The 23,806-nt window shown below is 38.9% G+C and overlaps 1 protein-coding gene across 11 annotated transcripts in view; it reads left to right on the top strand.

The window, feature by feature from the left end:
• CDIN1 (CDAN1 interacting nuclease 1) overlaps positions 1–23,806 on the top strand; it is a 186,522-nt gene that overhangs the window by 73,025 nt on the left and 89,691 nt on the right. For all 11 annotated transcript variants that reach the window (XM_050953976.1, XM_050953971.1, XM_050953981.1 and 8 more), the window contains 4 exons: positions 1,618–1,697; positions 2,036–2,085; positions 6,048–6,115; positions 17,361–17,426. In XM_050953976.1, coding sequence (XP_050809933.1) covers positions 1,618–1,697; positions 2,036–2,085; positions 6,048–6,115; positions 17,361–17,426 — 264 coding nt within the window. The remainder of the gene's footprint in view (positions 1–1,617; positions 1,698–2,035; positions 2,086–6,047; positions 6,116–17,360; positions 17,427–23,806) is intronic.

Raw genomic sequence — 23,806 nt, 5'->3', positions numbered from 1 at the left:
TCCTCAGTTCCATTAAGGTACATGCAGCTGTCATTAGTGCTTTTCACCCACTAATGGACGATCATTCAATATTTACCCACCTATTAACTGTGTCATTCTGAAAGGGCCTTCTGCAAAAATACTCTCCCATTCAGCTTGTCACTCCCCAATGGGACTTTAACCTAGTCCTCACCTCATTGAGGTCTGCTCCCTTTGAACGTATGGCCTCATGCTTGCCATCTCTCCTTTCCATGAAAGTCACTTTCCTCATTGTTATTACATCAGTGAGGGGGTTGGCAAATTGGGAGCCATGATGGCTAACCCTCCCTTCACCACTTTCCACAAAGACACGATCTCTATGTCTTCACTTTAAGTTCCTACCCAAGGTTTCCCAATTCCACCTCCAGTCAACCATACATTTACCTACCTTCTTCCCCAGGCCTCGTGCCTCGAATGAGGAAATAAGGTTTTACTCGTTAGATGTTGGAAAGGCATTGAATTTTATCTTGAGCGGACAAAGCCCTTTTGGAAATTTCCTTGTCTTTTCATTACTATAGCGGAGAGAATGAAAAGGCAAGCCATTTCCACCCAGGGAATCTCCAGATGAGTTTCAGGGTGCATTATGCACTGCTATCAATTATCAGGACAATCTCCTTGTGAAGGGCCCATTCCATGAGAGCTCAAGCATCAACTAGAGCTGCACTCCACAAGGTGCCCTTCACAGACATATGCAAGGTGGCCACGTGGAGTTCCGTACACACCATGCTCTGGTGCAGGGATAGGCAACCTATGTCACATGAGCTGATTTTTCAGTGGCATTCACACTGCCTAGGTCCTGGTCACCGGACCAGGGGGCTCTACATTTTAATTTATTTTTAAATGAAGCTTCTTAAACATTTTAAAAACCTTATTTACTTTACATAATATATAACTAAACTATTGTTTTAAAGACTTATAGAAAGAGACCTTCTAAAAATGTTAAAATGTATTACTGGCACGCGAAACCTTAAATTAGAGTGAATAAATGAAGACTCGGCACAACACTTCTGAAAGGTTGCCGACCCCTTCTCTAGTGCATGATTCTGTAACAAATAATTTGTTCAGAGCAACAGTCCTCCATTTGATAGCCTCCTTGCACTATCCTCCCACATAGGTACTGCTTGTTAATCAACCTAAGTAGAATACAATAGGGACCATCACTTGAAGAAGATGAGGTTACTAACCTGTAACTGAAGGTTCATTGAGATGTATGGTCTCAATCTTTATTCCAAACCCACCCTCTTTACCCTCTAATGTGGATTCAACAGCTCTGCACTAGAGAAGGAACTGGAGATGCTGGTGGCCTGCCACACTCTTTATGGCCTTGGGTGAGACCACGAGGCAGCACAGGGCACATGTGTGGACCACCAAAGAGTACTACTTTGAAAAGCTCCAGCTCTGGGTGCATAACACATGAACATAACCTTCAGTGAAATACAGATAGAGACTACACATCTTGAGGAACTTTCAATTACAGATAAGTAACCTCGTTTTATCAGTGTAGTCAACGTTTTCCTTTTAAAAAGTATGTTCCACTTTTTTGACAATTAGTTAATGATATGTTCATACTGAGCTAACAATTTTCTTTTTCTTCCATAGCTTCCAAGACTCTTATAAATAGTATGCTGCGGGACCCTTCTCAGATTCCAGATGGAGTTCTAGCAAATCAAGTCTATCAGGTATTAATCACAGCCATCTTTTTTCAGTGGCAGTGCTATCATCTGCCCAGCAGAGTAAAGGATTTTAAACCTCATTTAATTACTGTCATCATAAACTATCACTGAGGTCAGGGTGCGCCATAAATGGCAATGCAATATTTGTGAGGAGAGCATTTCACTTTTTAATAGCTTGCTTTTATAGTGAACAGAAAGCATGCAATTTTTGTTTTCTGTGATTATATCCAAACAGCCTTTGATAGCCTTTTGGAGGAAAAGTAATTACTGTTTTTAGCATACTGTTTAATTATAATAGATTTGTAGTTGACCATCACTATACTTCTTCTCTTATTTGTCTGCAGTGTACTGTGAATGACTGTTGTTATGGACCACTGGTGGACTGCATCAAACAGTATCCTTTCCCATAAAATTTTAGGTGCACAATTGATGACCTTAGACTCTGTGGAGGAGATGTGTCTAGCTTTAACCTGACATAAAGTTCCACTTCACAAAACACATTTCGTACTCTTCTGCATTCAATCGAGTAGAGGGTCACCGCAGTCCATTCTCTTATGCCGTTTAACTAAAATTAGATAGGCCAAGGTAAGTTATCAGTTCAGCGGCTGTACATATATATGCTTAGTTGAAACCCTCTTGTTTTTGATGAGAGAAAATCATATTGTGATTCATCTAAAGCCATTAAAGGGCCATAGATACTGTCCAGTATTGCAGTATTTTTAACCAATTTGATGTTTCCTTTTGTTTTTTTTTAAGTGCTTTCAAGTTCTGATTTAAATTTTAAATGCTGTATCTGACATTTCAGTGCTGCTCTTTTCTCCTCCTCTTCAAGGAAAGTAGGACATAAGGTATATAAAAAGACCTATTTTTGAAAGCGGAAGAGTATGTCAGGGTATCTCCACAATGAGCAGAGTACTGTGGAGGAAGGGTCAGTGCTCAGTGGTTGCAGCAGATGGGGGATTCTATACAGGCCTGAATGGGTGAGGATGAAGGAGTGTATTGGGAAGACACCACTCTTGTGCAGACTCAGTGGCCTAAAAGCACTTTATTGGGCATATAGAAGGGTTGCTGATCAATTTCAGCCCATGCTTGGAAGAGAAACCTTCAGTTTGTGGCATTGTATCCAGTCTGCATGATGGTGAATGGATTTCCTCCCCCCTAGTCCTAGAGAATTCTCTGTACAAATTTCAGTGAGGTTTTGGAGCGGGTGGGAATTTCACCCTGTACACCTCTACTCTGATATAATCTGACTCGATATAACACAAATTCGGATATAATGTGGTAAAGCAGTGCTCCGGGGGGCGGGGCTACGTGCTCTGCGGATGAAAGCAAGTTTGATATGACACGGTTTCACCTATAACGCGGTAAGATTTTTTGGCTCCCAAGGACAGCGTTATATCGAGGTAGAGATGTATTAGGAGGGAAGGGAAGCCACAATGGTTCCCAGCAGTGAAACATGGAGAAAAAATTTATTCACTGTTCATATGTATTAAAGGAGATATTTCGTCTTACACCTCAATACACTCTGCAGTCATAGTATTTGCATCTCCTAAAAAAAATTGCCTCATTTCGTGCCACTTTTCCTCAGATTTACTTTGTATGGTATATAGTAAGTGCCAAATCCTGCTCCCATTAACTTTAATGAAAACATGTTTGGGCCCTAAGTCTATTTGTATGGTACAGTAACTCCTAACTTAATGTTGTAGTTATGTTCCTGAAAAATGCTGATTTAAGTGAAACGATGTTAAGCGAATCCAATTTCCCCATAAGAATTAATGTAAATGGGGGGCTAGGTTCTGGGGAAATTTGGTTCTACCATATAGTACAATACATACTATAGTTGGGAGGTGCCCCCACCTTGCGCCACACAGGCACAGCCCACTGGCACTGGAGACAATGAGGCAGGCAAGGAGGCTGAAGGTGCTGTAGGCTAGGAGAAGCACATTGTGCAGCAGCAGTGGGAGCTTCCCCTACTCTGCAAGCACCAGGGGCGGGGGGCTCAACTTCGGCCTGCCCACTCTATCCCTCCCCTAAGCCCCCACCCTTAACCTGCCTCTTTTTTTCCCCCTTCTTCCCCCTTTACTCTGCACTCTGTGTCCTTGCTCCTCCCTCCCCCCGCGCCTCCTGCCCGTGTCAATCAGCTGGCTTGCAGCGTTCGGGAGGCAGAGAGGGGATGGGGCACCTGCACACTGAGTCCTCGCTCCTCCCTCCCCCCTTGAATGCTGCAAGCCAGCTGATTGCCGCAGGGAGAGAGGGGGAAGGCACTGATCCGCGGGGCCTGCCGGTGGGTGGGAGGCGCTGAGGGCCGCATAGGGGAGCTGTTAAGCAGGGCTGCCACCTGTGGACAAAGCAGGCAGCCAAACAACGTTATAGCGAAGCATTGCACAGCTTTAAATGGAGCATGTTCTGTAATTGAGCAGGGACGTAAGATCGAAATTAAGTTAATCAAGACGATGTTAAGTGGGGAGTTAATGTATATTCTTCGAGGATACACTGAAATATTAAGTACAATTATATATAAGTGTATTCATTAAACATCATTCTATCTTTTAAAGGATTGTTAATCAAAAAGCCTGTTAAATTAGGTACATGAGTTTGTATTCTTGTCATGAAGACTCTGAATATATGCTTCTAAGCTGTAAAAACTAACTTTATTTTACAAAAATGATGCATTACTCTACACATCTCTGCTTTATATTAATTTGTCAAGAAATAGTGCATTTTTCTGTAATCTGTAGTGTGTTTTTCCCCCCTGGATTTCAAATCAGCTTACACAAAAAATGATGGCATTATTAGGAAACATAAAAAGTTTGTCAACTGAAGATTGTTAGGGTAAAGTTTGGTGATATTTCACTGTGTGAATGCATTATCTGAGAATGTATGTTGCTGAATTAGATGCTAATTTTAAGGCACATAAAATAGTTAAAAATCAATTTAAAGTTAAGGTTTTAAAAGCATAATGTCTTCTGAAGGATTGCATATTGATTTTAAATATAACTATCTAATTATATATGCATGGACTAAAGTATGAAGTCTACCTCTTTGTAAATGCCAGGAGGCTATTTTTCAGTAATAGTTCAGACGCTTACGGGAAACTAGGCTGTTGGATTGCATGAGCAGAAAATGGCTTGTGAGGTTATTTAAAAGTTTTGCCCCATGGTCACTGCTATTCATCAATAATAGGTATTATTATAGACTAAGTCTAAATGTTTCTGCTTATGGTGCATTATCAATTCTGTTTGCAGTATTTGGCTTATATTTTTGCCATCATTCATTTTCCTTTTTTGGTTCTGTCATTGCCAGTATAGTTTAATGTAGTACACGCTTTCAGTTGATAGAGACAATGATGTATATGTGTAAAGTGATTCCTTATGATTGGCTTTTTTGCAGTTCAGCAGTAAGTGCTGGTAAAAGAGAGAGTAATTAATTATAATTGTAATTCTTTCTGCAGTTTATCACTTTGTATAAGATATTCTAAACAAAATTATGAATTGTAGTTGTTTTTAAGATTCATTTACAGATTCTCCTTTACATAACTGGTTTTTCATAACTGAAAAATCAGTTAAAAGGCTGTTTTGATACAGTGAGATACATCAGATGGCTTCAGAGTATATCTTTATGTGTAAGAAGTTTCAGTATTTAAAGAACAAAATCTTAAATTGTTCAATAGTTTTCCAATTTATTGTGGTTTATGTACTTACTCAAAACTCCCATTTACTTCAGTGAGGGTCTTGAGTACAAAGCCGAAGATCGGGCCCAAAATTTCCAGCTATAAAGGCACTCATTTTAGTCTCACACTTCGCTCTTTTGGAGAAGAAAATGAAAGCAGGATAAATACTATTCTTGAGTATATTGAAGAAAGTTGATCATGGTGATGCCTGCCTTTCTCATTTGTGTGAGGTGGTTTTTTTATTTTATTTTTACTTAAAGACTGGTATAAATTTTCAAAAGTAGCTAGTGATTTTGGGTGCCTCAGTTTTTGGGTACCCAACATGACACACCATAAACGGGCCCTGATTTTTAAAAAGCACTAAGTACTTAAGATGCGGAGCATTATATTCTAGCTGTAACAGTGTTCTGAATTTAGTTTCGTTCCAAACATACAGGTCTGTTGCATCTTACGCACGTTTAACATGCGCGATTTCAGCTTTACGCAGTCAACAAAAACAAAAAAAATAAAAGAAAAAAAACAATTTAAATGCTGTTTCTGTAGTGCGGGCGATTCCGCCCACCATTCAACTCAATGTAATTTTGACTATACGTGGTTTTCACTTTATGCGCTAACCTTGGAATGGAACCCCTGCGAAAGATGAGACTCGCCTGTATAGTACTTTTTCCTTAACTTAAATCCATCAGTGCTATTGGACATGAGCATGAAGTCCTGCTGCGAGAAATGCTGCTGGAGAAAAATCTTTCTTTCTTAGGTAAGAATCTATAGTAACCTATGGTACGTTAGCTTCAAAGATCTCAGTCACTGTTTACTTAAGGGAAAAAAAAGAGACCTCAACTCATGCTGTATTATATAAAGGAAGAGTAAAAAATGATTGATGCTATACATGTTATCTTTTATTGTTTTAGAACTGAACAGAACTCAGTTACCTAATATCCTATATATACAGTGCATGCACAGGCTTGCAATTAATATTTTATAGAATAAGTAGCTGGAAAAAAAATGCTTTAATATCTGCTGCAGTATTACTTTTGATGTCATGAGATATTAGTCATAATCTAGGCCATATGAGATTTAGAAGGAAGGATAAGAAATATTAGCTGCAAAATGCTTTATGTATTAAAGAACTGCTAGAAGAATTCACTTGTTTAGCTGTAAGTGAAGTTTCTGATATTTTTGAACTAATGCACTGAATCTTTCCACATTTCCCATCTTTAAAGTCAATTAAGAATTTTTTAAAAAAAACGTTCACTTTGATATTAGAGGATGATTTAATTTTCTATCTATTAAAAAGTATTAAACATGGTACAGTAATTAACATTAATTACAGTGGTTAGCATTTAAAGAATTATTTCTCTTACTGAGATTATAAATTATTTTAGTTTTTATACCTTGAAATCCTTCTGTGGTGAGATGATATCAAAATAAAACCGCTGCAACCTAATACTATAGTAAACTGTTGTATTCTTCAAAGAGATTTCTTATGTAGAAAGATAATACAACACACGTTAGTTTCACCTAAAACTAATACCTCTATTGAACAATAATGTCCTAACTTTTACAAAAAGGAACAGAAAATAGCTTAAGTGATAAATAGTAAGTATTATGGATTTATCCAAAAGCAAGTCATGCCAGACTTAATTTCTTTCTGTGATAGGATAACAATTTTGGTAGATAAAGGAATTTCTTAGGACATAGTGCATCAATTTTAGTAAACCATGTAGTATGGTTTCATATAAAATAAACTTAGGGAAATTAAAGAAATGTGTGTTACATGACTCAAGTGGAACATGAAACAGAGAACATTTTTTAAATCAAACATGGTTCAGCATGGAAAAGCTCAGTACTATTTTTGGCTCTGGCTTGTAATTACTGTAGTAATAATAACAACAACAAATAAAAATATCTTACAAATGATATTAAAGACAGGGTATGGAAAAAAAGTTGTTCATAACTGACAGAGTTAAGAACTACTGGGGGAAAATACACTATTTTAGATTATATTGGGTACTGTATTTCCAGGATGTTAGATGCCTTTTACATAAAACTGGAAACAAGATGGTGCTACTTTTCAGACTTGTGTATAAAGCTGCTTTTTGTTATAAGACTCGTTAGTAAATGATCATTTCAGTGACACCTCCATTTTTTTTACAACATTTCTCTTGAATGACATAAAGATGTATACTGATTTTTTTAAATTTGTTTGGCAGTACCAATAGGCAAGTGAGTCCAATATTATTAAGTATTTGTATTAACAATGTGGAGGATGAAATGGAGAGTATATGAGTTGTGTATATTCATGGATTAGTAGAATGGGTGAAGGAATCACGAACATTTGAGAAATAATTAAAATACAGCATAATATTGGCATATTAAACAATGAACTGAAATCAGTAAAATAAGATTAAATCATTATATGCAAATGTAAAGCCAAAGGATTACTGGCCGGACAGTAATTATTATAGAGAAGGACTTGATCATTTTAAATCGATAAACTGTATAATGCTATGCTGTCACAAAAAAGGCACATACTTGGGATTTTCTTGGTTATATTAATAGGATTATTGTAAGCAAACCAAGTGAGGCAATTAATATAGAGTCATTTCAACTACTGTGGAGTTAGAATAATGCATTTATTACAAGTCAGTCCTCAGTCCTACAAAATAACATGTTACATTACATGCGCAAAGTCACCTAGTAAATCCATGTCAGAAACAGGATATGAATCCATATCTTGACTCCCAAGCCCACTAAATTAGTCACAAAATAGCTCTTTTCCTGTCTGTAAAATGGGTATAGCTTGTAAAAGGCTATGAGTGTGAAGTGTCAAGTGGCAGTAGCAGAGGTGGAAATACAAATTTAAGATTTTCTAATCACCAGCTCTGTCAGTTAGACCATATGGCCTGTAGGGAACATAAGGCACAAACACATCTGCATAATGGAAAAATTGGTCAAAAAGTTTCATGACTTCTGAAACAGACAATTTTTGTAATTCTGTTTTGCAACCAGTATTTTATCTACCTTTTTTTTTTGGCGAGGGAAGGGGGGAATCAGCCCTCAGCAGGGCTCTAACTGTTAACCCCCCCAAGCCCTCCATGTATTTTTAGTAAAAGTCAGGGAGAGGTCATGGGGCTTCCGTGAATTTTTGTTTATTGCCTGCTACCTGTCCCCGACTTTTACTAAAAATACCCATGAAAAAATCTTAACCTTATTTATGGGCTTCAGATGCCACAGACTCTCTCCTATTTGTCATTTTGACGTCCAGAGATCTACCTTCATCTTGTCCACTCTACACAATGATCACTGACCCATATATCTGCGTGTGGCTTTATTTAGGCATGCAGCTGCCAGCTTTTCCCTGCCCCACTATTTTCCCTACAGTCACTCATCAAGTCATTTGTACCTGCAAATGACAAGACGCATACAGTGCATCTCCTGGTCTTCTGCTTAATCCATCTGTGTCGTGCATGTTGAATGGGCAGGATGCTGCTTTCATCTCTAAATCATGTATCTTGTGCAGGTTCCAGATACCAAGAACACATTTCTAGCCTCAAATCCCTTGGCATCTTTCCAATACAGAGTAGAGATTTGATCATTGCATCTCCCTACTGCCTTTTTGCCCATAATACTGTGTGTAACCACTGGAATGGTGTGCACAGATGATATCAGCGTCCAATTAAACACCAAGCAGTGGGAATTAGTTCATTACTTAGTGGGATAGACTTGAGTTTTGTGACATCTTATGAAGGTCTCCCACCTGAAGATGGTGGGCAAGAATATGGTGCAGCGTTAAGGTTGGTGCAGAGAACTTAATGATAAATTTCCTGAGTTTCTGAACTTTTTAAAAAAATACACAGTTCTTTTTCGAGTGTTGGTCCCTGTGTGTATTCCACATGTGGGTATGCATGTGCATGAGTTCAACATGCGCATGAGTCCAGAGATTTTAACATGCAATGTTTGTTGGCCCATACATGTGCAGTAGATCTCTTCGTGCTCCCAAGTGAGAGTGAAAGAAGCAGTGCAGGTCAATGCCCTATCAGTTCTTTCTTACCACTGCATCGTCTGAGTCAGAATCCAGTGTCCTCTCTTGCTTCAGCCTTTCAGAAAATCTGTAAGATTGTGAAGATTAGTTCAGTTAGTCTTAGTGTAATTAGTGTGGTTTGTTTCCGTGGATTGGGAACTCCCTCCCCATGGTCAGGAACTATGCCCAGACTCCTGGGCTTCAAAAACTATATTTCCTGCTCTAGATACTACTCCATCAAACTTGAACAAACCAACGCTACCGCTACTGTCTGGACGAGACACACATTTCAGAAAAGTGCGGCATTTGTCTCCTAGTTCCACAGAGTACTTGCAAAGCTTGTGACCTTTGCCTTAGAAAGTACTTAATGGAGAAGGCTATGAAGCCCCTCTCTGATCTAGGCCAAGAAGACCACCGTACATTGGCCTAACCCAAATGAACAGCGCCCTTCTAAGCACATGCTTAAGAAGCTGAACCCTCAGTGTCTAAGCCCAAAGACACTTCTCTGGGGCTTCCCATGAGAGTAAGGGACACTCTTGTGGGCACAAGGACAGATCCCTGCCGAGGACTGTCCATAAGAGACTCTCACTCTTTCCCCGAGTCCATTGAGGTCAGATGAGCCCTTATACACACAGCGTAAAAAATTTTTAAATATACAGTTAAAGGGTTGTTTTGTTGTTTTGTTTTCAACAATAAATGCTTTAATGTAACCTCCTCGTTTTGGGGGGAGGGGCTTGTAATTACCTACTATATAGCACCTACTATGCACAGATTAGTATTTTGGACATCTTGAACAAATTTGAGAAATTTCAGGGAATAATAAATCATTAAGCATTTGAAAATATGACACAGAGGAGAATTCAGAGTAATGGAGCTTTTCAGTTTAAAGTAAAGATGTCGGAGGGCAGGAATAACTATTTACATATTTAAAAGGGGATGCCATGAAAATGTCAGTGGCCAGTTATTCCTACTATTGAATAAGGGAAGAACTAGGAGTAATAGGCTTAAGCTGCAGTTGGGAAGATGAAGCTAAATACTAGAAAAAATTCATAATTATAGGAACAGTTAAGTACAGGAACAATCTGCCTGGGAAGGTTGTAGAATCACCTTCACTGAAAAATTCAAGGCTAGGCCTGACACTCATTCTATCAAGTATGTTTTTAATGAAATCAATCCTGGCATGATGCAAGGGGATGAACTAAATGACTCACTAAAGGATCCTTCAACCCAAGTGACTGTCATTTTGGCTTTGTATAAGCTTCTGTAGTACACAAATCAGACTTAATTTTAAATGAATCATGACCTACGATAGACTTCACGTTACCCTTTAAAAAATAAGCTGTATGTAATTTGTGCTGTCAAATACAAAATTTTAGCAATTCTAGAAAGGATTGTCCCGTCAGCATATAAAGATATAAATAAAGTAAATTTAATTTATGGTATATATTTAAAATATACTGAAGTATTGTATTTATATAAGCTCACTTAAGAATTAAGATGTCTTCAGTATTTGTTCCTTCAGTGTATTAAATGTCTGTCTCAAGTTCTAGGCTTTGACGTTATGAAAACACCTTTGATCAGTATCCACAAGAAGAGCATATTTAACCCATCCAGAATAAAATCTTTCCCCTTCCCTTCTCCCTCTTTCCACACCCTCAGAAAAATCCTAGGAAAATATACAAGCCTTGCCGTTTTTCCTAAAGCTCAATGAATTCAGGCTTTGTTGGACTGTGAGTGGGAATGAGTTCCAGAAGTGATGACCCATGACTTATATTGTCCAGTCACCAGTTCCCTTCCTTTTTAAACCTTGGGGCACAAAGAAACCCCATTCTTAGCACAAATGATCTGCAGATAATTCCCCTGCTGGTGTACTCTCCCCAGCAGCAAATTCCCAAACCTGCATAAAGCCAGCAAAACTGCTTCCTGCATCAGCGTCACATATCCGTGACATAGTGGGTGTATCAGGGAAGTTATGGGCATGGTGGAGAGGACTAGACAAGGCATGTGGTGGAACTATAGTGATCCTCCACTGGCATATGGTTCCTTAGAGACCATAAATTGATCTAAATTATGGTGGGAGCAGGGTAGATCAGCTACCTGGAGCAGAGACCTATAGGTCAAAACCAACATCCTAAAGTTCACCCAGAAACAAAATGGAAGCAAATGCATACTAAGGAACACTTTTGTAATATCCTGCCTTTGATCTATACAGGTTTTAATAAGTGAGCAAACACCTGCACTAGCTGAAGTTTCCAAGTAGTCTGTGGGTTCAGCCATGTGTGGACGGTATTACATTGATACAATCTCCAGGCAACACAAACATAGACATTTATCTATGCCCAGAAAAAAATTGTTATAAAGCAGTGTGGAAAAAGTGCCTCTGAAGTCTCCAGAGGATCCAAAAGCAGTAGAAGACAATATAAGTCCCAGTTTGTGAACCTGAGTTACAAATGATGGGCATACTATCTCATTTGGGAGTACTGGTCTATTCTTCATCATGTCTTCAGGTTACTTCCCCAAACTACAACCATTATGTCAGCCATCTGTGAGTTGAGGCTCACCCAAGTAATTTATTCAAGACCCAGTATTGGATATGGAGAAAGTTACTGGGCCTCACCATCCATGTCTGAATTAAAAACAAAGTGGGATATCTAAAAGCGCCATGGCCAAGTCTGCCTCACTATCTCTCTAAACAGAGACATGTATATATTGAACAGATGGGTGGCAGAACAGAACTTAGTTTTATACTGTCTGAGAGCTCCTTTGTTGCAAATGATCAGTCACATAGCATTATCATTGAAGGTTTTCTCAGAAAGAGACCAATAGAACCTCTAAAGAGCAGCTGTGTCTACCCATAGGTGTCCACAGACAAGTCTACAATACATTTTGGTCAAGAGTGTAAAAACAGAGCTGATGGATCTAAAATAATTGATAAAAAACATTTGATATTCAGGCAGCATAGCCTCCATAACATCTTCAAGATTTAATCCAAAGTGATGGGAATTAAGGAAATCGGAAGCCTGGATATTATTGCAATTGCTTTGTCTCAACCCTCCATCAAAAAAACAGACTTGAGATGGCATTATTTGGTGAGTGTGTCCACATCAAGAGATGGTTTATTGAGCAGAGGCCTAACTATTGCTTTCAGAGATTGTGATATTTTACCTTTACATAAAGGGATGCACTGATCAGCTTCTCAGAAAAGGACTCAGTACCTTCCAGCTGAACTTCCATAACCAAGAAAGATATGGACCCAATTTACAGGTTATAACCCAAAGTTCCTCCATCTCTGCAGAATCACAATGACTGACTGTGTCTGAAAACATAAGTAGATAAGGGATTGCATTTGTCCATCTCAGCAACCTCAGGACACTTTTCAGCTATCTCAAAAGTCAGCCCTGGTCAGAAATTTTCAGATGGAACATTTTTCTGTTGGAAAATGCTGATTCTATTAAATTAAAAATTTTGCAGGAATATGTTGATTTTTGTCAAATCTTTGGATAGAAACCAGGAAATCTTCACAGGAAATCTGCCTGGTTTTCTGCCAGTTTGCCCACCTCCACGGCAGCTTGATTGATTGTCGGCCACAAAGTCAGGAGTCTGGACATGCTGGGAGCCCCAGCTCAGGCCAGGATTCTCAGCGATTCCAGGCTCTCTGTCATGAAACAAGAAGCCTTGTGGCCCTGGGCTTCTAGGCTCCCCACTCTGTGCCCTGCTTCCAGACTTCCTCCTATGCAGCCAGGAAGCGTCTGAGAGCCCCAGCTTGAGGTTGGGCTTCCAAGCTGCTGGTAGTTCAGCAGGGAGCCTAGAGGCAGGGTTGCCAGGGTCTCTTGGCAGCTCAGTGAGCCTCACCATTGTTTTATATTTTGTTTTGTTTTTCAAAATAAAATTTTGGAATAAAATTCCCCATTCTGTGGGAAATGTTGAGGTTTCATTTGAATGCAGAATGATTTTATTTTTTTTGAAACTTCAGCATTTCCCTCAGAACAGGAATTCCAGGTTCCTGTCAGGTTTAGTCAGCAATCTTGTTCCCATTCAAGCAGTTACATTTGCAAAGTAGCTTGAAAATTCCTGAGTGTGGAAATTTCTGTCCTCATGAATTGTGTTTTTAAAACAAAAAATGAATCAACAGCAGCATGAAGCTACAAATATGCTTTTTTAAACCAACCTTAACAATTATGGGTAAGGGTAATTAAGCACTGCAACAAATTACCTAGGGAGCCTCTGGAATCTCTGTCACGAAGTTGCTAAGAGTAGGTTAGACAAACACCTGTTGGGATAGTCTAGATAATACTTAGTCCTGTCTCAGTGCCAGGAACTGGACTCAATGACCTATCGAGGTCCCTTCCAGTCCTACATTTCAATGATTCTGTGATTTCAAACAGTAGTGTACTGATAAATGGTGCTGCTAATGCTAGTATTTAGGCTCCCATGCAGTTCGCTCAGAAGCTTACAAAGTTTGGTGCTATGTACTATAGATACCTGTCTTCAAAAGTAACTCTACTTTTTTATGTTTGGAAACCTTGTGGGCATGTATATATTTATTGAAATAAAATATTGTGTTTTGTTATTTGTGAAGCGCTAATGGGGTTCTCATCAGTATAAAAGACAGAGTTTGGTCTCTGCCCTTCTGTTTCTCAGTCAGAATTTTCTATTGAAAGTAGGGCTGTTGATTGAGTGCAATTAACTCATACCATTAACTGAAAAATATTAATCGCAATTACAAAAAATAATCGTGATTAATCAGTTTTAATCACACTGTTAAACAATAGAATACCAATTGAAATGTATTAAATATTTTTGGATTTGTTTTTCAACGTTTTCAAATATATTGGTTTAAATTACAACATAGAATACTGTGTACAATACTCACTTTATATTATTTTTATTACAAATATTTGCACTGTAAAAATAAGTATTTTTCAGTTCACCTCATAGAAGTACTCTAGTGCAATCTATTGTGAAAGTGCAATTTACAAATATAGATTTTTGTTGTTACTAACTACGCTCAAAAACAAAACAATGTAAAGCTTTAGCACCTACAAGTTCACTCAGTCCTACTTCTTGTTCAGCCAATTGCTAAGACAAATACGTTAGTTTACATTTATCGGATATAATGCTGCCCGCTTAAGAAGAGGTGTTCACGTGTCACTTATGTAGCCGGCACTGCAACATATTTATGTGACAGATATGCTAAGCATTCATATGCCCCTTCATGCTTCAGCCACCATTCCACAGGATATGCTTCCATGTTGATGACACATTCCAAAAAATAATGCGTTAATTACATTTATGACTGAACTCCTTGGAAGAGAATTGAATATCTCCTGCTCAGTTTTACCCGCATTCTGCCATCTATTTCAAGTTCTAGCAGTCTCAGATGATGACCCGGCGTATTTGTTCATTTTAAGAACACTTTCACTGTAGATTTCACACAACACACAGAAGGTGCCAATGTGAGATTTCTAAAGATAACTACAGGACTTGACCCAAGGCTTAAGAATCTGAAGTACCTTCCAAAATCTGAGAGGGACAAGTTGTGGGGCATGTTTTCAGAAGTCTTAAAAGAGCAACACTCTGATGCGGAAACTACAGGACCTGAATCACAAAAAAAAAAAAATCAGCTTTCTGCTGGTGGCATCTGATTGGGATGATCAGAATGAACATGTGTCAGTCCACACTGCTTTGGATTGTTATCAAGCAGATGCCATAATCAGCATGGACACATGTCCACTGGAATAGTGGTTGAAGCATGAAGGGACATATGAATCTATAGCGCATCTGGCACATAAATATCTTGTGACGTTGGCTACAACAGTGCCATGAGAACACCTGTTCTCACTTTCAGGTGACATTGTAAACAAGAAGCAGACAGCATTATCTCCTCCTAAATGTAAACAAATTTGTTTCTCAGAGTGATTGGCTGACCAAGAAGTAAGACTGACTGGACTAGTAAGTAGGCTTTAAAGTTTGACGTTTTATTTTTGAATGCAGTTATTTTTTTTACATAATTCTACATTTGTAAGTTCAACTTTCATGATAAAGATATTGCACCACAGTACTTGCATTAGATTAAGTGAAAAATACTATTTCTTTCGTTTTTACAGTGCAAATATTATAAAAAATAAATGTAAAGTGAGCACTGTACACTTTGTATTCTGATGTATTTGAAATCAATATATTTGAGTATGTAGAAAACATCCAAACCAGTTACCAGATACAGATACAGTCTAATATTATTTTCTCTTTATTTAATGTCAAATCTGTTCAATAATAATGCGGTTTTAAGATAAATGAAGTTTTAACCAAAGCATCCAAGCCTCTTATTTAACTATTTTCAAACATTAGAATCAGCAGTTAGGAGTAGGCAACAGTTATCCTATTCTTCACTACTGTCAGGATGAAGAAATTTTTAGAATATTGATTTATCGTGTTGTTATGGTATGACTCAATGGGTTTCAGATTAACATAAAGTAGAGCTTTGTTAATCTGCTCATCTCTCATCCATATATTTTATATTTGGGTTAAAAAAAGGGCTCACTAGTTTTTGCTCTCTACCAAGGCTTAATAGCTGATATGGCACAATGGTGAGGTGTTGTATTACTTACATTTATTTTACACTATACTAGAGTACACTTACACATCAAAATTAATAGATAAAGTATATCTTGCAGTGCATTTTCCCCTCTCTTTTGGTTGTTCACTTACACACTAATTCATAAGTACCCCAATGGATATCCTAGTCTTAGTGCAAATTAGTGAGGTTTTACTGTAACTTCTAATTCAGCCTCTGAAAAATTAACTTCAGATTCTTATTTTTCACAACCTTTAACAAATGTATCCTTAAAAATCTAAATGTTGTTCTTGTCATTAAAATGTTCTTTCGGCTCAAAGTGCTGGCCTTTCAGGATATGCACAAAGTGCTCTAAAACAGAGTTCTGAACATTTGCCATGAAACCACTGTCCTAGGCTGATAAATGGATTGGAAATAAGCTACCCAATCGTGGGAATGGGCCATTAATTTTAATCAAAGGTGATGCAGAAAGGCGAATGGGATGCATGACAATGTCAACAGCCCAGTAGATGTTAAGAGTCCACACAGCCTTCCTTGTTACTTGGTTGTGCAATTAGTTGAGGTTGGGTGAAGACAGAAAGCCATGTCTGGAATTGAATGACCAGGTCACTCCAAAATCTAATGGAGAAATGGTGTTTCAGAAATACCAGTCTAATGGCATTAGAAGTCAAGGACAACAACTAGAAAGTATTGAAGTTTTTTTTTTCTTTAAGGTATAGGTTGATTTTTTTTTTTTTCCCCACAATTTTGTCTTGCTTGCTCCCTGTCATGGTTCTGGAAATCGTCAGATATTTGCTTAAAAGAAGCTTTGGTATTTACAAAGGATAAAGAATTACAAACAGACTTAAATCTTGAAGACAATGTACTTTTAAATTTATGTACTACTGAATTGTAAAATTTGGCAAATTCTACATAATGCAAGAGAAATAAAACTGTGTCTTCTCTTTTTTCTTTTATAGCTTTCCAATTGGTAGATAAAGTTTTACAATTACTTTAGACAGACATCAATATAAAATAAGAAAGCAACTATGGAATATGTACATTTGTGGCATTAGTAGAAAGCTGTTCAGGTTAATTCTAATATGAAGAGATTCTTCTTTCAATAAGCAAATATATTTCTTTATTTTGAACATTTTTTTGGTTACAAAGTACTGTATGACAGCTTGAATTAATGATGTTTATAATGAAGACATAAAAATGCAGAGATGACAAAGAAGCATTTTTATATCCATGCTTCAGGTTTGCTAAGAAGGTTCATTTAATCTGACACAGCATTGCATACATATGAAAGATATGTATGACTGCATTAGTATTTCTTGCACTCCTGTTTAAAAGAAAATTAATTATACTGCTGTCTGGTTAATAGAATAGTGTTGTAAACAATAGTATTTGTTCTCTATGCAGCTGAAGAACAGCTTCGTGCAAAGGGTTATGACAAAACACCAGATTTTATTTTAGAAGTGCCGGTCGGTAAGTCCTTAAAGTTTTTTCTATTAGTATTTATTGTGCTTATATTAAGATGTTAACATTATTTAATGATAAGGCAGGAAAAACTAGATTATATTATTAAAATATTACTGTAAATATTATTATGCATGTTATACTTTATACATTATAAATCTCATAAAATATTGTTTTAAGGGATTTGCAGTAGTAACTCAATAACTGTACAAAGTATTTTTTGGAAAGTGGGGGGCTTATTCCTTCAACCTCTCACTTTTCTGGTCCTTCTCACATGAACAGAGAGCAACAATACCTGAAGACCAAAGGTGCAAACAATTCAATGTTTATTGGGGTGAACTTCCAGCAAGCATGATTCCAGTTTTCTTCCTTAGTGTCCCCCTTCCCAGCTCTGACACCACAGAGCCTTGCCTGTGTCCCTGTTCCGATTCCCCCCCTTAGCAAAACATGATCCCAGTTCCCCCACCCTCAATCCCCCCTCCCCTTATCCTGATTCACTACAGACTATATAGTAAAACTTGTCAGGTTTCAGAGTAGTAGCCATGTTAGTCTGTATCCGCAAAAAGAATAGGAGTACTTGTGGCACCTTAGAGACTAACAAGTTTATTTGAGCATAAACTTTCGTGGGCTACAGCTCATTTCATCTGCTTAGCTATTCCTTAACCAATCATTTTACTGAAATTTAACTAACCAATCCTAACATAATGTAACATCGTTATTTAATCAATTATTGGTTTACATCCAACAAAATTAATTATACAGCAGACAGAAACAATCACAAAACCAGACAGAGATTATACAGACAAACAATAGGGAAGTGGAGACTACAGGGATAGAACAATACAGAAATGAAGATTTCACATCCCAGCTATTGATAAGTGAGTTCTTGCCAGACAGGGTGCTATCAATCTAAGTTTCCTTTTACATCTTCTAGGCTCTTCCCTTTCTCTGGAGGTGATAGGAATATCAGGACAGGATTGTATTCCTAACAGCCCAATAGCACCTTATTTCAATGTGACTAGTTTGGAATGTGAGGATGTGACCATACATTTTCCAGTTTATGGCTGGCCTCTGCTGCTTAGCTGAAGGCCTTAGCCTGAGAACCAGGGCTCAGACTGTCACAGTAAGAGAAGGCCCTTACACCGGCAGACAGTGATTTTGATTCTTTCTTTTATACCTCTATAACTAGCTAAGTGATAAGAATACACCTAAATTCTTGAAGTATAAGCCTTTGCAAACAGGCCTGAATATCTATATCCTAACAACCACCACCTGAGGCTGAGATCAGAACCATTTATAATGGTCTATCCCCAGAAACTCGTGGACCCAGTCAAACACCAAAACATCTTTAGGGGTAATGCCCACACACACACCAAAAGGCCATGGAATGGAGATCCAGCAAATCAGTTGAACCAATCATTTGCCTCATTTAGGCATCCACATCCTCCTCATTGCCCCCACAGATCTCCATGGGTCCTCAATAGCCTGAAAGAGAAGAATCAGGAAGGAAGAAAATTTTGTCAATGGAGAAAAACTGGTAGATGTAGGTAAGTTCTAGCATTCCCATCCTACTGGGGATGAGGATAACATAAGCATCTAGCTCGTCAGACACAAGGAATTCTCAGACTTAACAGCTATTAGATGAAAAAAGTAAGAATTTTGTCTTCTCTGTGATGGGGGTCTACAAACCCCTCACTGAGGCAGAGAAAAGGCTTCAGCAATACTGGGCCAGGAAAGCTACACCCTTCAGGCATGGCTGAGTATGCTCCTGAGGAAAAGGAGTAGTACAAAAAGAGCTCAAGCCCCTGAGGCATGGGGGAGGAGAGTAGACTCATAAACTTTAAGGACAGAAGGGACCATTATGATCGTCTAGTCTGACCTCCTACACAACACAAGCCATGGAATCTCACCCTCCCATTCCTATACTAAACTCCTAGCCTATGTCTCAGCTATCGAAGTCCTCAGATCATGGTTTAAAGACTTCAAGGTGCAGAGAATCCTCCAGCAAGTGACCCATGCCCTATGCTGCAGAGGAAGGCGAGCCCCTCCCCCACCCCTGCCCCGGGGCCTCTGCCAATCTGCCCTGGAGGAAGATTCCTTACTGACCCCAAATATGGCAATCAGCTAAACCGTGAGCATGTGGGCAAGACTCACCAGCCAGACACTCAGGAAAGAATTCTCTGTAGTAACTCAGATCCCACCCCATCTTAACATTCCATTACAGGTCACTGAGCATATTTACCGCTAATAATCAAAGATTAATTAATTGCCAAAATTAGGCTGTCCCATCATACCATCCTCTCCATGAACATATCAAGCTTAGTCTAGAAGCCAGATATGTCTTTTGCCCCCACTACTCCCCTTGAAAGGCTGTTCCAGAACTTCACTCCTCTGAGGGTTAGAAACCTTTGTCTAATTTCAAGGCTAAACTTTCTGATGGCCAGTTTATTTCCATTTATGCTTCTATCCACACTGGTACTGAGCTTGAATAATTCCTCTCCCTCCCTGGTATATTTATAGAGAGCAATCATATCTCCCCTCAGCCTTCTTTTGGTTAGGCTAAACAAGCCAAGTTCTTTGAGTCTCCTCTCATAAAACAGGTTTTCCATTCCTCAGATTATCCTAATAGCTCATCCCTGTACCTGTTCGAATTCATCCATCTTAAACATGGGAGACCAAACTGCACACAGTATTCCAGATGAGGTCTTACTAGTGCCTTGTATAACGATACTAATACCTCCTTATCTCTACTGGAAATACCTCCCCTGATGCATCACAAGACCGCATTATCTTTTCTCACAGCTACATCACATTGGCAGCTCATAGTCATCCTGTGATCAGCCAATACTCCGAGGTCCTTCTCCTCCTCCGTTACTTCCAACTGATGAGTCCCCAGCATATAACAAAACTTCTTGCTATTAGTCCCTAAATGCATGACTTTGCACTTTTTATTATTAAATTTCATCCTATTATGTTACTCCAGTTTACCAGGTCATCCAGATCTTCCTGTATGATATCCTGGTCCTTCTCTGTATTGGCAATACTTTCCAGCTTTGTGTCATCCACAAACTTGATCAGCACACTCCCACTTTTTGTGCCAAGGCCGGTAATAAAAAGATTAAATAAGATGGGTCCCAAAACTGATCCCTGAGGAACTCCTCTAGTAACCTCCCTCCAGCTCGTTCACCTTTCGGTATGACCCTTTGTAGTCTCCCCTTTAACCAGTTCCTTATCCATCTTTCAATTTTCATATTGATCCCCATCTGTTACAATTTAACTAATAATTCCCCATGTGGAACCATATCACATGCCTTACTGAAGTTGAGGTAAATTAGATCCATTGCATTTCTTTTGTCTAAAAAATCTGTTACCTTCTCAAAGAAGGAGATCAGGTTGGTTTGGCACGATCTACCTTTTGTAAAACCATGTTGTATTTTGTCCCAATTACCATTGACCTCAATGTCCTTAACTACTTTCTCCTTCTTCAAAAATTTTTCTAAGACCTTGCATACTACAGATGTCAAACTAACAGGCCTGTAGTTACCCAGATCACATTTTTTCCTTTCTTAAAAATAGGAACTGTGTTAGCAATTCTCCAGTCATACAGTACAACCCCTGAGTTTACAGATTCATTAAAAATGCTTGCTAATGGGCTTGCAATTGCATGTGCCTGTTCCTTTAATATGCTTGGATGAAGATTATCTGGGTCCTTCAATTTAGTCCCATTAAACTGTTCAAGTTTGGCTTCTACCTCGGATGTGGTAATATCTATCTTCATATCCTCATTCCCATTTGTCCCTGCCATTTTCCCTAAACTCCTCATTAGCCTCATTAAAGACTGAGGCAAAATATATGTTTAGATATTGGTCCATGCCTAGATTATCCTTAACCTCCACTCCATCCTCAGTGTTCAGCGGTTCCACTTCTTCATTTATTTATTTATTTTTCTTCCTATTTATATGACTATAGAACCTTTTACTGTTTGTTTTAATGCCCTTTGCAAGGTTCAACTCTACATGGCTTTTGACCTTTCTCACTCACGTGTTCTGACCTCAATCAGGTAGCTTTCCCTGCTGATCCCTCCCATCATCCACTCCTTGTAGGCTTTCTGTTTTTTCTTTATCACCTCTCTGAGATGCTTGCTCATCCAGCTTGGTATACAACTCCCGCCTATGATTTTTTCCCCCTTTGTTGGGATGCAGACTTCTGAAAGGTTCTGCAACTTTGACTTGAAGTAATTTCAGGCCTCCTCTGCCTTTAGATCCAGAAGTTCTTCAGTCCAATCAACTTCCTTAACTAATTTCCCTAATTTTTTTAAGTTAGCCCTTTTGAAATCAAAAATCCTAGTCCCAGATCTATTTTTGTTTATCCTTCCATTTAGTTTGAACTGAATTAGCTCATGATCGCTCGAACCAAGGTTGTCCCCTACAGCTATTTCTTCTATTAGGACATCCCTATTCACCAAAACCAAATCTAAACTGTCATCGGCTCTTGTTGGTTCAGCAACTACTTGGTGAAGGAATCCGTCAGCTATCAGATCCAGGAAAATCTGAGCCCTATTATTATTACTAGCACTTGTCCTACAGTCTATATCTAGGAAGTTAATGTCCCATGATCACACAATTCCCATTAATATTTACTTCGTTAAAAACATTGAAGAGGTCTCCATCCATATCCAAATCAGACCCCAGTGGTCTATAGCACAGCCCATGCACTATCCCCAGTGTGATTTTTGCCCAGACAGACTGTCTTATCCATTCCAGCACTACTTATTTCTTTACAGTCTACCTCATCTTTGATATACAATTCTACTACAGCACCTTTGCCTTTATTACTGTGTTTCCTAAACAGTACCTACCCTTCAATACCTGTACTCCAGTCATAACTACTATTCTACCATGTTTCTGTTATCCCTATATCTGGTTTCACTTCCTGCACCAGTAACTCTAGTTCCTCCATTTTGTTACTTAGGCTCCTCACATTTATGTACAAACATCTTAATTTTTGCTGTTTGGCTTCACTCACATTCTTTACCCAATTAGGCACAGACATTCTACTGCCAGTATCACCTGTTAGACTGGTATCTACACTACCCTTCCTCCTTATATCCATTCTCACTTTTTCTTCTCTCTCAATGTTAAAATCTGGCATGGAGATTACCTGGATATCTCCCAATCATCTTTCCCCAAATTCCTACTTTAAAGCTCTCTTAATCTGGTGTGCCAGCCTCCATCCTAGAAGTCTATTTCTCTCAGATGAGTTCCATCCTGAGAGATCCTCTGTCCATGAATGCCTTCAGGGGCCATACATCCCAAAGCCCTCCTTATAGCACCACTGCCTGAGCCATCTGTTGATCATCATCGTCTGCCATTTCTAGCAGGAGCACTTCCCTGAGATAGTCCTCCTCAGTAATAGCTCTTTTTCTGTCTAACTGTGAATCTTTCTTCCTCCTCCTTCAAGACATCACCATAGAGGCAGGGAGAATCCTGTTCAGGGGCACCAGAGGATTGCATTCATTAGCCCTGAGACTCTGGGAGTTTGGTGCAAAGGACTGTAACATAACAGTAGCCATACCCCAAACTGAGACATTGGATGGGGTAGCAAATGACCCAAGGGAAGGTGAACTAGAGGTGAACCAAGCCTAGGCCAGCCCATGCTGTCATACTTTCAGGGCCCTGGACCGGGCAGAGCAGAGGACGCTGGTCCCCCTATCCATCTCAGATTCCCCTACATCTAGCCCTGGGACTGGTAGAGCCAGGGGTTCACTGACAAGGAAGCTGAGCCAGTTGAACCCCATCCAGGGATCCCATACACAGTAGGTGAAAAGAGAGACTGTGGCAGCAGGCCCAGACCACTAGTGTTGTTGGTTTGGTCAACAGGCCCACTATGTCCTCCATAATAGCAGTTGCTGAATGACCCTTCGTAAGTCATCACATTAACCAAGAAGAGTTATTCCACACATTTTCAGAATCTAGCACCTCCCTTTTCAACGATATGTCGATATATTTTTCAGAACAAAAGGAAGCACTTTATGAGAACTGAGCCATTATCTGTGACTCAGGTTTTTGCCCTTCTTGGTGTTTCAAGCATCTAGGACTCTTACTAGCAAAATCGTCAACATCTGCATTGATGAGAGAGATCCATCATCATTTACTCTAAATCATGCAATTATCTAGCCAGTATTTAAGGTACAATCACTCAACACAACATTCTTCTCCACTATATAATCACTCTTTTATGAGAAAGCATTTTGAAAAGATCCAAAGGGGTATCTTCCACTCCACCTAGATATTTTCAATATTCTGGACTCCTCTACCTCAGTTTTCAAGAACAGAGATGGGGCTTCTGGCAACAATAGATGACCATGGACAAAGGCCATACGTCCATAC

Source organism: Gopherus flavomarginatus, chromosome 5, assembly GCF_025201925.1.
Source record: "Gopherus flavomarginatus isolate rGopFla2 chromosome 5, rGopFla2.mat.asm, whole genome shotgun sequence".
Lineage (NCBI taxonomy): Eukaryota > Metazoa > Chordata > Testudines > Testudinidae > Gopherus > Gopherus flavomarginatus.
This window is presented reverse-complemented; position numbering and strand designations above follow the sequence as displayed.